At 44.7% G+C, this 13,589-nt stretch overlaps 4 protein-coding genes across 4 annotated transcripts; 2 read left to right on the top strand and 2 right to left on the bottom strand.

Annotated features, from left to right (window-relative positions):
• Positions 1–260: 260 nt before the first annotated feature.
• V865_000901 (uncharacterized protein) lies at positions 261–2,847 on the bottom strand (the record flags this gene model as incomplete). Its single annotated transcript, XM_066224729.1, has 5 exons — positions 261–437; positions 508–2,490; positions 2,551–2,611; positions 2,673–2,716; positions 2,776–2,847. 5 exons carry the CDS (start codon positions 2,845–2,847, stop codon positions 261–263), a joined length of 2,337 nt encoding a protein of 778 aa, XP_066080826.1.
• A 628-nt stretch (positions 2,848–3,475) lies between these two features.
• V865_000900 (uncharacterized protein) lies at positions 3,476–9,069 on the top strand (the record flags this gene model as incomplete). Its single annotated transcript, XM_066224728.1, has 15 exons — positions 3,476–5,025; positions 5,094–5,374; positions 5,432–5,521; positions 5,571–5,804; positions 5,871–6,171; positions 6,225–6,240; positions 6,292–6,406; positions 6,461–6,512; positions 6,635–6,762; positions 6,818–7,507; positions 7,568–7,679; positions 7,753–8,041; positions 8,106–8,291; positions 8,355–8,697; positions 8,774–9,069. The coding sequence occupies 15 exons, from the start codon at positions 3,476–3,478 to the stop codon at positions 9,067–9,069; spliced, it is 4,683 nt and encodes a 1,560-aa protein (XP_066080825.1).
• Positions 9,070–9,296: 227 nt separating this feature from the next.
• V865_000899 (uncharacterized protein) lies at positions 9,297–11,733 on the bottom strand (the record flags this gene model as incomplete). Its single annotated transcript, XM_066224727.1, has 7 exons — positions 9,297–9,706; positions 9,790–10,327; positions 10,446–10,614; positions 10,682–11,000; positions 11,078–11,535; positions 11,600–11,607; positions 11,674–11,733. 7 exons carry the CDS (start codon positions 11,731–11,733, stop codon positions 9,297–9,299), a joined length of 1,962 nt encoding a protein of 653 aa, XP_066080824.1.
• A 499-nt stretch (positions 11,734–12,232) lies between these two features.
• Positions 12,233–13,372, top strand: V865_000898 (uncharacterized protein; the record flags this gene model as incomplete). Its single annotated transcript, XM_066224726.1, has 3 exons — positions 12,233–12,366; positions 12,484–13,048; positions 13,151–13,372. 3 exons carry the CDS (start codon positions 12,233–12,235, stop codon positions 13,370–13,372), a joined length of 921 nt encoding a protein of 306 aa, XP_066080823.1.
• Between the last annotated feature and the right edge of the window lie 217 nt (positions 13,373–13,589).

Below are 13,589 nucleotides of genomic sequence, written 5' to 3'. Positions count from 1 at the left end.
GTCACTTGAACAGGACGGGTTCTTATATATAAATATTGCCCATATTTAGCGCATATAACAATTATATGCATAGGATTGGCATTGCTTCATTGAGAAATGTATTTGGACGAGAGCATAGTATACAAAAGCATGGAATAACCAAGAAAGAAACGTATGGTATTTATAGGTAAATATCGTGGATATCGCTTAAATCCCTTTTTTTTTCTCTTCGCCGTTCTCGATCGTCTATATTAAATATTCAGCTACCTTCCCCGATCCATCTATTCGCTCTTGATCGCATCGACTTCCTTCTGTAACTCCTCTTGAATCTTCTTCGCCGCTTCCGCATTCTTCACCCTCAACGCGAACGGTACAGGTTTACCATCATTGTCGAATCCTAGGAATTTCACATGTGGCCCATCGACCGTGGGGTTGAACGAGCTGTTCACCGACATATTCTATTGCACGTGCCATCCCGGCTAATCAGCAACCTATATTCTGCTCAAACAAGGTTGAAAAGGGACATACCAAAATAACATTTCCACTTCCATCCGTCCTCATTAACAATCTCCTCTTCTTACCATCTTTACTTCTCTTCAGTTTGAATTGTCCCAACCCTTGCAATTTGAATTCCCCACTTTCCAGCTTATTCAATTTACCCCTCTGCTCAATAATCGTTTCCTCATCTTCTTCGCCTGCACCAGTAGTCTCAGCTAGATTCTTACTAGGTTCGGCATTTTCAGGAGGTAGGTCTGCATTTCCTTCCGCCGTCTCACCTTCAGCATCGCCAGCAGGCTTAGGCGTGTAGGGCGCAAAGGAGAATCCAGATGATGGCGTTGTTGTAGAAGTAGTAGCTGGTTTAGCACCGAAAGAGAATGATGGAGTGCTAGTTCCAGCAGTACTAGAAGCTGAGTTACCGAATGAGAATGCAGGAGCAGTCGTAGCTGGTTTCGGTGCAGTGGAAGAGTTAGAACCGAACGAAAATGTCGGTGCTGTTGATCCAGAAGTAGGCGCAGCAGCGGGGGTACTCGATGAACTGCCGAAGCTGAATGTCGCTCCACCCGAAGCGGGAGGGGGAGCAGTCGTTGACGAAGAAGTTCCGAAACCAAATCCGAAACTAGAAGGCTTGTTGGCAGCTGGAGTCCCAGAAGTAGCTTGACCACCAGGAGAAGATTTAGCTCCTCCAAATGCTAATTGAGGTTGAGATCCGCCGGGACCGAATTTACCTAATTTGGCCGGGGTAGCATTCTCGAGAGAACCTGATGGTGAGAATGTCTTACTTTCCGGTGTAGGTGGATGTAAGGGTCCTGAAGGTGCGAATGAGAATAACGATGTGGTCTTCTTACTATCAGGGGTAGACGTTGACGAAGTTGCTCCAAATGTGAATGGCTTGGGAGCTTCTTTTTTCTCTTCATCTGCCTTGCCGGAGATCACATCTTCGACAAGCTTCGTCACTTCCGCTGAAGGCTTCTTAGGAGTATCTGCTGTTGATGGAGTGGGAGCAGCAGGTGCTTTCGCTCCACCAAAAGTGAAGCTTGAAGAAGGCGCACCAGGTGTAGCGGTCGGTGTGAAACCACCGAAAGATGGTGTCGAGGATGAAGGATTGGCAGTAGGTGCTTTGGGAAGCGAGAACCCTCCTGCTGGAGGAGCAGCAGGCATCTTGGATGTGCTTGGCGTTGTACCATTGACAGATTTGCTCGACTCCCCATTTATACTTGAGGAAGCTTTCGTGCCTTCCGGTCTCCATCCTGCTTTCTTAGCTGCTTCATCAAGATGTGTTTCATACTGCTTGAGTAAGCTTGGGAGGATCACGGAAAGATCCGCAAATTGATCTTTGTCAAGTGTTGAAGTGAGGAAAGAGAGGATGGAATTGTTGAGGCCACGAAGAGAGGTGTAATAGGATACTTCTCCTTCGGGTGGAGGAGTCGGCTGAGAAGGTGAAGGTCCGTTTGTTGTCGCACTAATCGCTGGTGTCGACGTAGATCCGGGCGATGAAGTATTCGCTGCAGCTGCAGAAGTAGTTGAGGAAGCGGCGGCGACGGGTGATGAGGCCGATGGAGTCGAAGTCGCACCGAAGGAGAAAGGTTTGAGAGCTGAAGGAGCTGGAAGGGCACTCTCAGTTGGCTTAGAAGCAGGGGCGGGCGGGGCAGGCTGACCGAATGAGAAGTTGGCGAAAGGCTTCGGAGGAGCAGTATCCGATGTTGTAGATGCAGAAGCGGGTTGAGCAGGTTTCGCACCGAATCCGAAAGCGGGAGTAGGGGGCTGAGAAGCATCTGTCGAGGGAGTGGTCGTAGGAGCAGATGGAGTTGCAGCTGGTTTGGCAAAGGAGAATCCTGAGAATGGATTAGAAGATGCAGGGGCTGGTGTGGATGCTGGTGCCGTAGGCGGCGCAGGTGTCGCTGAACCACCAAATACGAATGGATTTGAAGAAGCAGGAGCGGATGAACCGAAGGAGAATCCTGAGAATGGTGAAGAGGACGAAGTTGTTGGCGCAGGGTTGGGGGTGGGAGCCTAATGTAGCATTCCATCAGCAAATCACTCATTCAGATTGAGCCTCCCACTTCAACATACAGGTGGGGCAGGCGAAGGTGCAGCACCTCCTAGTCCTTTTCGTTTAGGCATTCCTCGGATTCTGTCCGTTTTAGAGAACATCAGCAATATATTGAACACAGATAGCTGCATGACCAACTCACATTCTACCTTCCACAGGGGCAAGAGGAGCAGCTCGGAGACCAGGCTGATCACGATAAGAGTCGTCAGCAAACGGTCGCAGGTGGGTCCCTGGTCACTACTCACATCCTCCACCTGCTCCTCATCGGAATCACCACCCTCTCTAGTTTTCTGATTATCAGCTCCTCGTTTAGCCATATTCTAAGGATTACTGATCGCAAGTCACGTTCGATGAGGAGGTGGTTCTTTCTCGGCACCACAATTTGTCGAGATTGAAAGCGACTATGCTGTGGGTGCGTCGGCAGCAGATGTTGTGAACGTTCTCCGATGATAGCTCTTTAATGCAGAAGAAGCCTACATGCTACACAGTGCACTGTGGTACATTTTATGGTTTTCGGAAGTCGACGGAATCAAATCCACGTGTCTCAAATTGGTTATCCACTCGTCATCATCGTCCAGAGTAACCAGGATGATATTGATGATGTTGATGATGATGATAATGATGATAATGACAGTCTATCGGCACCATAACACAGTCGCATAGCATATAGAGACACCTTGGACCGACACTGGACGTCTTGGAAATACTTCTTTTCCATCATCGAGTCGACAACTCCTTTCTGTTCTCTCAACCCATTCAGTCCAGCCTGTCCCTCGTCGCACACAGCTTTGTGAAGGAAGACTAGGAAGATTAGAGATATATAGTATTTCATCAAAGAAGGAGATCGGAGGTTATTGAATACAGAGGAGTCGAACCATATGAAGCTTGTGAGAGACATTCAGGCTTGGTCGATTCCCTTGCTGAATAATCCTTCATAGCTCAATCATGACTGCCGATAAATCCCCCCATCACACCTCTTCAACCGGACCTAAGTCACCCCGTTCACCCACACGGTCGCAGTCACTGAACACCCAGCAGGCGTATAAGAGTCATTCCTTGACAGATCCTTCATCTCCCTCATCGTCGGCTCACAAATCCCATGCTAGGCCTGCTGGACCTAGGTCACCTGAACATCACAGATCACCTAAATCCGATCGGCGAGATGGACCGGGATCATCTCGAACAAAATACCGTACTGTACCTATTCCAGCTCAATCAGAGGATACGCCAATCATCCAGGAAGATCTGTTCCAATCCCAATCTCAACCTATCTCATCATCCCCTCCTGCTTTGGCATCAGCTGAAGACGCGCCTCATGCACCCTATCGACCTCCTGAAGCAGTGATAGAACCTCCTGAAGAACATCCTCCAGGATATACGCCAGGCATAGTCGCTGAGCATACCGGGTCAGACGACGATATGGGTCCGCTACCGGAATCACCATCGATGTTGCTACAGGATAGTCAAACAACATTGGGAGGTGAGAAGGATCTGAAGAATGACATTGATAGCTGGAAATCGGATGTCAAGTCCTATCCTATGGATATAGATCCTTCGTCAAATACGACATCAGATGAGCCCACCAGACCCCAGATCGGACGTGGTATCCTACCTAGACGACTACTTCAAATCATACATGATCACGAATTGGTCCAACCGAATATAACGGAATTACCTCAACCTTCTAAGAAACCTCACGGTCAAGGTCAGGGTCAAACCTCCTCATCAGCAGGAACAGCATGGAACGGTACCAACAAAAACTTAACTTCCTCTAGACCAAACTCAATAGCTTCTTCCTCTGGATTGGCTGCGCCTCCTAGTCCGTCACCATCCACTGCGTCCATGCGATCTTTACCTGACTCAGAAAGGATATCAACGCTAGATGACGTATGGGATGCTCTGCCCGGTCAAAAGGAAGGTCATGGGGAATGGTATTTCTGCACGACCTGCTGGGGCTGGCTGCGTGTCACGGCTGGACAAGGTGATCCTCCAATCATACAAAATATGGAAGAATGGGAAATATCGATTCGATCTAATGTATTTTTCGAAAATAAGGATGATTACGATAAAGCGTATGATGATAGGTTAGCAGAGTACAAGAAATATAATGATCTCATGACTTCAAGATTGTTGGCTGAGGAAACTCATCATCACTTGCACGGTTTCTTCAACCTCACTGAAGACTCCAAGGAAGAAAAAAGGATAGAAAGGGTGGAAGTAGATGAGAAGATGAATGTTTTCCCACATATAACTTTCGGTTTACAAGATGAAGAAAATCCGAATTTAACTTCTTTTGACAAACCACAGAGTCCTTCAAGATTATTTTTGAGCTGTTCATCTGATTTATGGGTCAAAGTAGATAAAGGTCTAGTTCCCGGTCAGATTCCTCTGGGTTTGGTACAGACTTTCACCAATGAGAAGATGAGTAATCCAGCTATAGGGTATGAAGGTAGGGGAGCGAATGGTGTTAGTGAAGCCTGGAGTCTACTAACTACGTGAGTAAACTTTTATGTGATCAGAGCAAGGTAGAACGAAACGATTAATAAGAATTATTCCCATATAGCCTATTGATGAATCCTCTTTTCAAAGGTCAACGGGGATGGGTCAAACTAGATAATCCAAAATTCCAGAAACAGATTGGAGCAAGTATGACTTCTTCTCATCTTTTATACCAGATTGGTTTCGCATGTCAACAGGAAGAAGATGGATTGAGAGTGGGCCCTTTCAAAGTAAGCGACGAACCCTCTGAAGAGGATAGGAGGAAACAGAGACAAATGGATCAGTATATGATAAGAGCATGGGTGGAGATTACACTCTACTTGATCGCTTATCAACAGCGTAATAGTAAGTCATCGATAGGTACTCATGTCTATCATACTGAGTGCAACGATGCGTTTTTAGCTGTGGATGCCACTGTATCACCTTTCATACAGTCCGTCGCATTCGAAGACAGCCTGAAAGGTATCATCGAATTGGATAAATATCCAAAAGGTAAGCCATACTACCAAGTTACTGAATCGAGCTGACACATTTTGAATAGGTACCACACCATACGGTGATACCGTTAAAAGTGCCTTGCATACCCTAGGAGTGACCAAGCAAGATAGAGCACAGACTGTGGAGATCGCCTACGGTCTGCAGATATCGTGTGATGCCGAAAGTGCACCGAGCTACTTGAGTGCATTGGAGAAGATCGCTGAAGCACCGATATATGGAAGGGAGAGTTTACAAATGAGAGTTGCTCTGGAACGATCTTTGGATAAATACAGTTCAGGTAGGTGACACCCTAATCACCGTCACACGGAAGTCTATCAGCTGACTGACCCAAACTCACATGTAGATGACCTTGAGCGAGCGTACCACGCCATAGGATACACACCCGAGTATGCTGAATCCATCTTTGTGCCTTGCGAAGAAGCGCCTGAATCTCATATTTTGGAGCTCCACAAGCAAGCTGTGCAGTCCGCTTCTTCAGCTCAGGAAAAACAAAATCTTTCTAGAGCGTTAGTGATCATTGGCAGACACAGGAAATCAGAATTGATGAAAAACATGGGAGAAAATGGGGAAACCCTCATGACCGTCCAAGAAGCTTATTCAGCACTGAATTGTCCTGAAGATGCCATCGACGACGGACTGTTCATGTGAGTCTTCGTTTCTCTCTTCGAATCGGACAACAAGCTGACTGTTATGTCAGGCAATACGAGATGGCCGTATGTCATTGTCTTTCCGGTGAAATGGTAACAGCTAATGAGATTGTTTAGGTCAACGAGTACCCTGGAAAAGCAGACCATTATCGAAAGTGCCTATCTATCATAGCTGATGCCCCTGGACAAGAGAGACCTGGTATCAAGACATTTTTGCAGACTGGTTCAAGGGGTAAGTGTGATATCGCGGCTCGACTCGGCTACAAAAGCTAATCTGAAGGTATAGAACCTGAAGCTCCTGCTAGGAAAGACATCCCGGTTGGGTTGCACAATATCGGGTAAGTCAGCTGTATCGACTTGACAGATATTGATCGTATCAAGCTGACGTACCTCTAGAAACACATGGTTAGTCTAGCTCGTCGCTAATCAATCTGGACTGAACTGACGGCTTCTGTCACAGCTATCTCAATTCCATTTTGCAATATCTTTACTCGATCAAACCCCTTCGAGATGCTGTGCTTTCATTTGAGCAGCACCAAACACAGCCTGTCACAGTTAAGAAAGCAGATGTGGAGAGGTCGAAACGATGTGAGTGCAAATGTAATGAGAAGCCATGCAATGCTCATGTACTCTTTTCTTTCAGTCGTACGACAACTTCGTCTACTGTTCTTGCAATTGTATAAATCCGAATCGCCTTCCGTTCGACCAGACGAAGAACTCGCTTATTTAGCGATTACTCGACCGGAAGTAGACGCTATCGTCGAGCCCCCTCAACCTCAACCTGAACAGGCTACAACATCCAAATTCTCATTAGACGATATACCCGATATTCCTGATGTTCCCTCACCTTCTTCAACACAAGTGGCCACTCCTATATCTTCACCCGATCTCAAGCCTGCCCAAGCAGATTTTTCGACATCAACCGTGACAGCGAGGGAAGATAGAGAATCTTCGGTCTTGGGTAAAAGAGCAAAAGAAGATAGAGATGATTCCTCCAGTCCTTCAGGGGGAGGAGTGACAAGGCTTAAATCTGATGAGACAAATACTCATGTTACATCACCTATGGAGATAGATGATTTTGAACTTGTACCTCGACCCGAAACTCACGATGTTGAAGCGCCGCCGATGCAGCCTGATTCGCCATCGGCTACCATGGATCTGGGTCATTTAGATCTCAAGTCACCAATCCCAGAAACGAAGGAAGAGTTCTTCCAGCAACCAGGACCGCAGGAGCAAGAGGAGGTGAAATATGATCCACCAAGTGTGCCTCCCCCTTTACCACCTCGACCTAATTTAGCTAAGAAGGATACATTGAGTTCAGGTCTTCGTTTCGGTCAGTTAGCATTCATACGAGATCTGCGATGATGTAGCTGATGAACGCATTCGTTTCTAGGGTTACAACAAGATTCAGCTGAAGTTCTGATCAACGTATTATCGCAACTTGAACTAGCTCTGGATGAACCGTCTGATCAAGATGGCCAAAAGGGGTCGAATCTGATACAAAGGTCAGTCGGCGAGAACGGTTCCACGACAAGCGAGTAAAGTCTATAGCTGACTTGCGCGTTATGTGAACATAAGCTTGTTTTCATGTAAATATAAACAACAAATCATATATGAAACTGCGTCTCCCTCACGATCGTCCGGTGGACCAGGAGGAAGGAGAGAATCAATAACGTACGAAGCTCAGAAACCCGTTGAATCGGTATTTGTCCATCCTATCATAGGTGTCGAAGAGGAAGGTAAAGATTTATCGGATTGTTTGGCGGAATTGTACCTTAAAGGAGCGGATATAGAATACGAAGGGAAGAAAGGGTATATGATGGATCTGATGGATGTGTTTCCCGATATGCTTTATATCCAAATGAGGGTGGGTCAACATCTCTTCAGGTTTATCACCATGTTGTGGGTCATAGACTGATGGAGTCGTCCAGCGATCTCAATATGATCCTTCGACTGGACGAGAACGAAAGACAAATACTCATATTCCTTTCAGTCAGACTCTGTCCATGGGTAGATTCTTGGTTGGTGCTGATCCAAGAAAGAGGGAGGAAGCTATCGAGGTGACTAGGGAGATGGTAAGGATTCGAACTAGATTACACCAATTGAGAAACCATAAGGTGTGTGATGTATGGTCAATGATGACAGACTGGGAACTGATGTTTGGCTTGAAATGATATTAGCCACTATCTATCCCCGAGACATTTAAACACGTTACATCCTCTCTACGTCACTTGATTGTAAACCAAAACCAATCGGAATTGGATATGCCAGAACTATCTGATGATCTTACTCCGGATCTACTAAAAGGATTAGAAATAGAATTACAATCGGTTGAAAGTGAGATTGTGAATTTACAAGAATCATTACCTAAATTGAAATCACGTATGGATGAGATCTGGAACGACAACGAAACTTCTGGAGAGGACGAATGGGAATATGAATTGGTTAGCGTTTTCATGCACAGAGGGAAAAATTCAGGTTCGGGACATTATTGGACTTATCAAAGTTGGTTACCTGATCATTGTGAGTTTGGAATGCTTCTTGATTTTACTTGAATTTGTGCTTCTTTGTCTTACTGAGATTTACACGTTACACGTAGCCGATACATTCTTTAAATACAATGACGAGACCGTCACTCAAGTTCCATCTTCAGAGGTATTGCAAGATCGCACAGGAGATGATGCGAATCCCGCTTTGTTGTGTTATGTTAGAAAGGGAAAGAAGTTGATAGATACTTTACATCGAGAGATTTTGGAAATACAACAGCAGGAACAAACTGAAGCTGAAGCTGTGGAGGAAATGGAAATAGAAGCGGATGCTCAATCAATTCAGAAACAGAATCAAAGTGTAGATGTAGAGGATAAGAAAGAAGAAGTTAACTTAATTGATCTGTAGAGCTTCTTCTTTTCATTCTCCTTTCATTAATGTTATATGATAGTAGGTCGCATGCGGACTTTTCTTTCGAAGATTAACTGGTCACTTTTAGATGATTACATTTATTGCATGTATACATATGGTATCGTATGATAATCGAATATACAATACACAAAACACAAATACAGATAAAGAAGTGTACAAACCATCCCATATGCTATCTATAGTAGAATCTTTTTCTTATGATATTATAAACTATAACATTCACCGTGAAATCCTATTCCGCCGCTCCTCACTCTATCTTTCAGACTAAGATTTGCAATTGCATTCTTACTTTCTGTGACGATTCCCTCCGGACCACAAGCTATCACAGCTAGACCACCTCCTATGTCTTTTCTCATGCTCCCGGTTTCCGCCATATGCGATTCAAGCTGGATGGAATCGGAAGTTGAGGTTGGTATGGGTAATGATTCTCTTAATAATTGTGAGATCTCAGGTCTGTAAGGTGATAATTTCGTTGTACCGGGTAATGTCGAAGGTACATCAGGTAAAGGATTCGGCGGATTACTCAAGTATAAATTGTATTGCAATTCTATACCCAGGTTGTTGGATTGATCATGGAGGTATGTTACAGTGGGTGAGATCGCTTGAATAGTAGCTACATTACCCATCCATCCAATTCAACCAAAACAGATCAGCTCAACCTGATCCTACACTACCGCTTGTTTGAATTCCACTCACACATATCTCTTACTACCCAAATTACATCGACCTTCCTTGGTCTCGGTCCATTATCATTCCTACTCTGTCTAAGTCTTATACATTCCTCGATCGATCCGAGGATGAACGTTATCCCACTTCCACCTCCAATCAAAAGGATATTCTCATATTGCCCCAAATCGATTTTCAGTCCCCCGTACGGCCCATCAATCATAACCTGGACTTTCCTTCCAGGATGATCGAATCCACTGCCCGTATCATTATCATTCCCCTCCATGATTTTTTGTTCTTTTTCCAGGAATCTTTGAGTCTCTTCCATGATCTGATCATCATCCACATCCAAATCCACCTCGAAAGTGCCAGTATCTCTGGCCAAATCATGTATCCTCCTAGTCCAGTCGCCCGATATTTTCGCATAGAGTACGATCCCGCGATCAGTGGTAGATGTAGCATTGGTTATAGTGAACGGATGGGACTCGAATACCCCTGAACCTTTTAAGACTCTGACGAATATGTGTTGGGTAGGTAACCAGCCAGAGTCGCAATCTGCTATGTGGATCTGTAATAGCAAGTAACACAAAGATAGAGAGAAAGGAAGACAAGGGTATGTCAGCTTTACTTCCGTATACGTGTGGACGAAGAACCGTCTCTTATGACCCGTGGTATTGTTGACTTACCATTGTCAACGTATCATCTACAGGAACCAACGTAGCATCTTTGATTCTGTATCTCAACATCCTCACGAAAAGATCATATCCGTATATAGCTGCGCAGGGGTATATCCACGGTCTACTGTAGGGTGTATGATAAGAAATAGCAGCGAAGAAACCGACGAAGAACATCACACTGTAGTCATCACACTTGTCAACACCAAAACATTTCGGCTGAATGTTTAAATATCAAAACGACTCACTGAGCGATCCAGAATAATTGGTAACACTTCCTTCTGACAGGTTTCAGAGAAGTAATCACAATCATACACATCAACGTCCAAGATAATATCCCTCGTTTGGATTTATCACTACTGATCTGATCCATCTCGTCATTCCGGATGAACTGGTTGATCCACATCCCCCCATGGACCGTTGCCGCGATGAACATCGTTCGACCCGCCCATCGATGGAGGAAGTTGTAGTGTTCATATGATAATGATGGAAGGAAGATGGGTACGGGGAGAGGTGATTTGAGGGACAGAAGGATAATTACCGGTAATTGAGATAGGGCGATAAAGCCTATAAGTAAAATGAGTAATAATTAAATCAGCAATGTCAGTTGGTGATTCACAGTATATTGAGAATTGTATATTTACCTGGTCGATTTGAATTTTGGGTAAGTTCCGCACCGATCACAAAACAACATATCACAGCTATCATATATCCTAATACTAAGATGATTTGCGATACACTGAGAGTAAGATATGCTCGTCGACAGCAATCTCCTATTTGACCTTTCCACCATTTCAACCTTGGCATAGGTAATGTCCATAGAGTAATACTTTGACTAATGGATCCGAATATTATGTAACCTCTCGATAGGAAAGAACTGCCTTTCGAGTCTTGGGTTATTTTCGTCAGAGGTACCTGTTTTTCCGTTTCTGGGAAAGAGGTTGGTTCGTCGAGCGATTCATTTATGGATAATCCCGAATACAATCTGCCGATCTTCCACATATGGATTATATATGGTATTGATGCCAGTGTAGAAAATGCTAAGACGGATGTCCATATAATCGTGAATTTGATTTGCCATTGTGGGTCTACAGTATATGAGCTGGAACAGAACAGGCAATAGTCAGCGTGGGATACATCGTATAACGTGAGATGGTAAAACACACTCGTATATCTACAGTACAGCATGTCAGCGTTTGAGCTTTATATGGATGCAAGATCTCGAAGAGACTAAGCTCACCTGGTACCGAGTGGGAATGGGAATGAACCGCTTGTCTACCGGGTGGGCTATGGTCTCCATGTTGCCTGATCCTCTTCAAACTGGTCGGGGAGGATATCAAGTGTTGACTGCTTTTTCTATTCAGACTTTAAATGGATCCACCGGTCGTCTCTACTCTATGATTTTTCCATGACGATGGGAAAGAAAGAAGGAGTGGGATTGCGAATCAAAGGATGATGGGGGTGTGGATAGATAGATTTGAGCATTTCTATTTCCATCTCTGCGAATGAGATGCATCTTTATCTACCTTTGAGCCATTATTCGATCGTGCGTCCGTGCCTCCTGATTACCAGACTAAAAAAAGGCTAAACCGCGTGCAGACCATGTTGTCGAGATTACATAAACAGGGTTATTGCCTCACATTGCGCCATTTGATCGTACCTGAAAGATCGCATGTGAGCCAATTTCATCATCTCATCTCGTTGCTGTAGTAATGGAAAACACAATAAACAATCGTCCAACATGACTTTCAACATCATCATAGGTACATAGATTATGGAGTGATTAGCTGCCGTCCAAGATGGAAATCCTCAGTGTCAAAGCATCCGATCACCCATTCTGGAATGGAGTAGTGTCATTCTGCGGTATAGCCTATTTCATAGCTTGGTCATACTCGTTCTACCCTCAATTGATATTGAACTATAGGAGGAAACGGTGAGTAAAATTGTGGCTTACCGTGTCTCTCATATAGACCAACATACAAGCTGTGGTATCTCACTTTGGGCTGCTCCACTCAATTTGTAGACTTGCACGCTGACCACAACTCAACAGCACCACAGGGCTCTCTCCCGATTTCATCTACCTCAATCCCTTAGGTTTCCTTGCCTTGACCCTCTGGTCATGGGGAGCCTACTTCTCACCAATCGCAAGGAGACAGTATGAAGAGCGACATGGCGAGGGACATTTTCCGGAAGTGTCTAAATCGGATTTAGCATTTTCCTTGCATGCTTTTCTGATTTCCACCATAACGTTAGGTCAGGTATGGTGGTATTCTCGAAAGGTCGATAAATCAAGTATATATGGAAGAGAGGAGGATCCCCTCCTGCCTCACCAGCACCACATCGAAGATGACGGTAACAGGACTAAAGGTGATTCGTTGGTATCGGTCGAACCTACCAAACCCTCTATACCATGTCAAATTGCCCTAGCAGCTTTATTCGCTGCTGCAGGTATATCAGCGGTATTAGTTTGGTTAGGCAAATATCAATTGTTAGATTGGCTATACCTAGTCTCATCTATAAAATTGATCATATCTACGGTGAAATACATACCGCAAGTGGTGTTGAATTGGAAATTGAGGAGTGTAGAGGGTTTCGCGATCGGACAAATCATCTGTGTGAGTGAACTCTTCGACAAACTTTAGTAATCATCGATTCCTATGAATACGAATTTACAAATGACATCACTCCGCAAATGCTTAATCATACTTACCATACAGGATCTAATCGGGTCGATCTTGTCATTCGGCCAACTGGTAATCTCCTCAACATTCATTTCACACGACCCACAAGGTATAATCGCCAACCCAGCTAAATTGGGATTATCATTCTTGTCCCTGACATTCGATCTGATATTCATCGTTCAGAAATATTGGCTGTTCCGACATGCAGGGAAAGAGGAGGAGGGTGAGGGTGGACCAGGTGACGAGGAGGATGATTAATACATGGCCATCACATCATGATCGCTTCGGAAGATTGTAACAGCGAGCAAGGCATCTAAGTGTGTAGCTGTATTTCCTGAAAACCAACTATAGATTCGCCTATGTATTCTACCTATCTAGAGCATATCCTCAACTACTTGATTGCGATTGCATCTCATGTAGTGCAGACTCCACCTTTTGATTCCTTTCGACCATCGTGTCCTCAGCTTCCAGATGA

The sequence above is a fragment of the Kwoniella europaea genome, chromosome 1, assembly GCF_036810445.1.
Source record: "Kwoniella europaea PYCC6329 chromosome 1, complete sequence".
Classification (NCBI taxonomy): Eukaryota; Fungi; Basidiomycota; class Tremellomycetes; order Tremellales; family Cryptococcaceae; genus Kwoniella; species Kwoniella europaea.
Note: the sequence above shows the minus strand (reverse complement) of the source record. Positions and strands in the feature narration are given on the sequence as shown.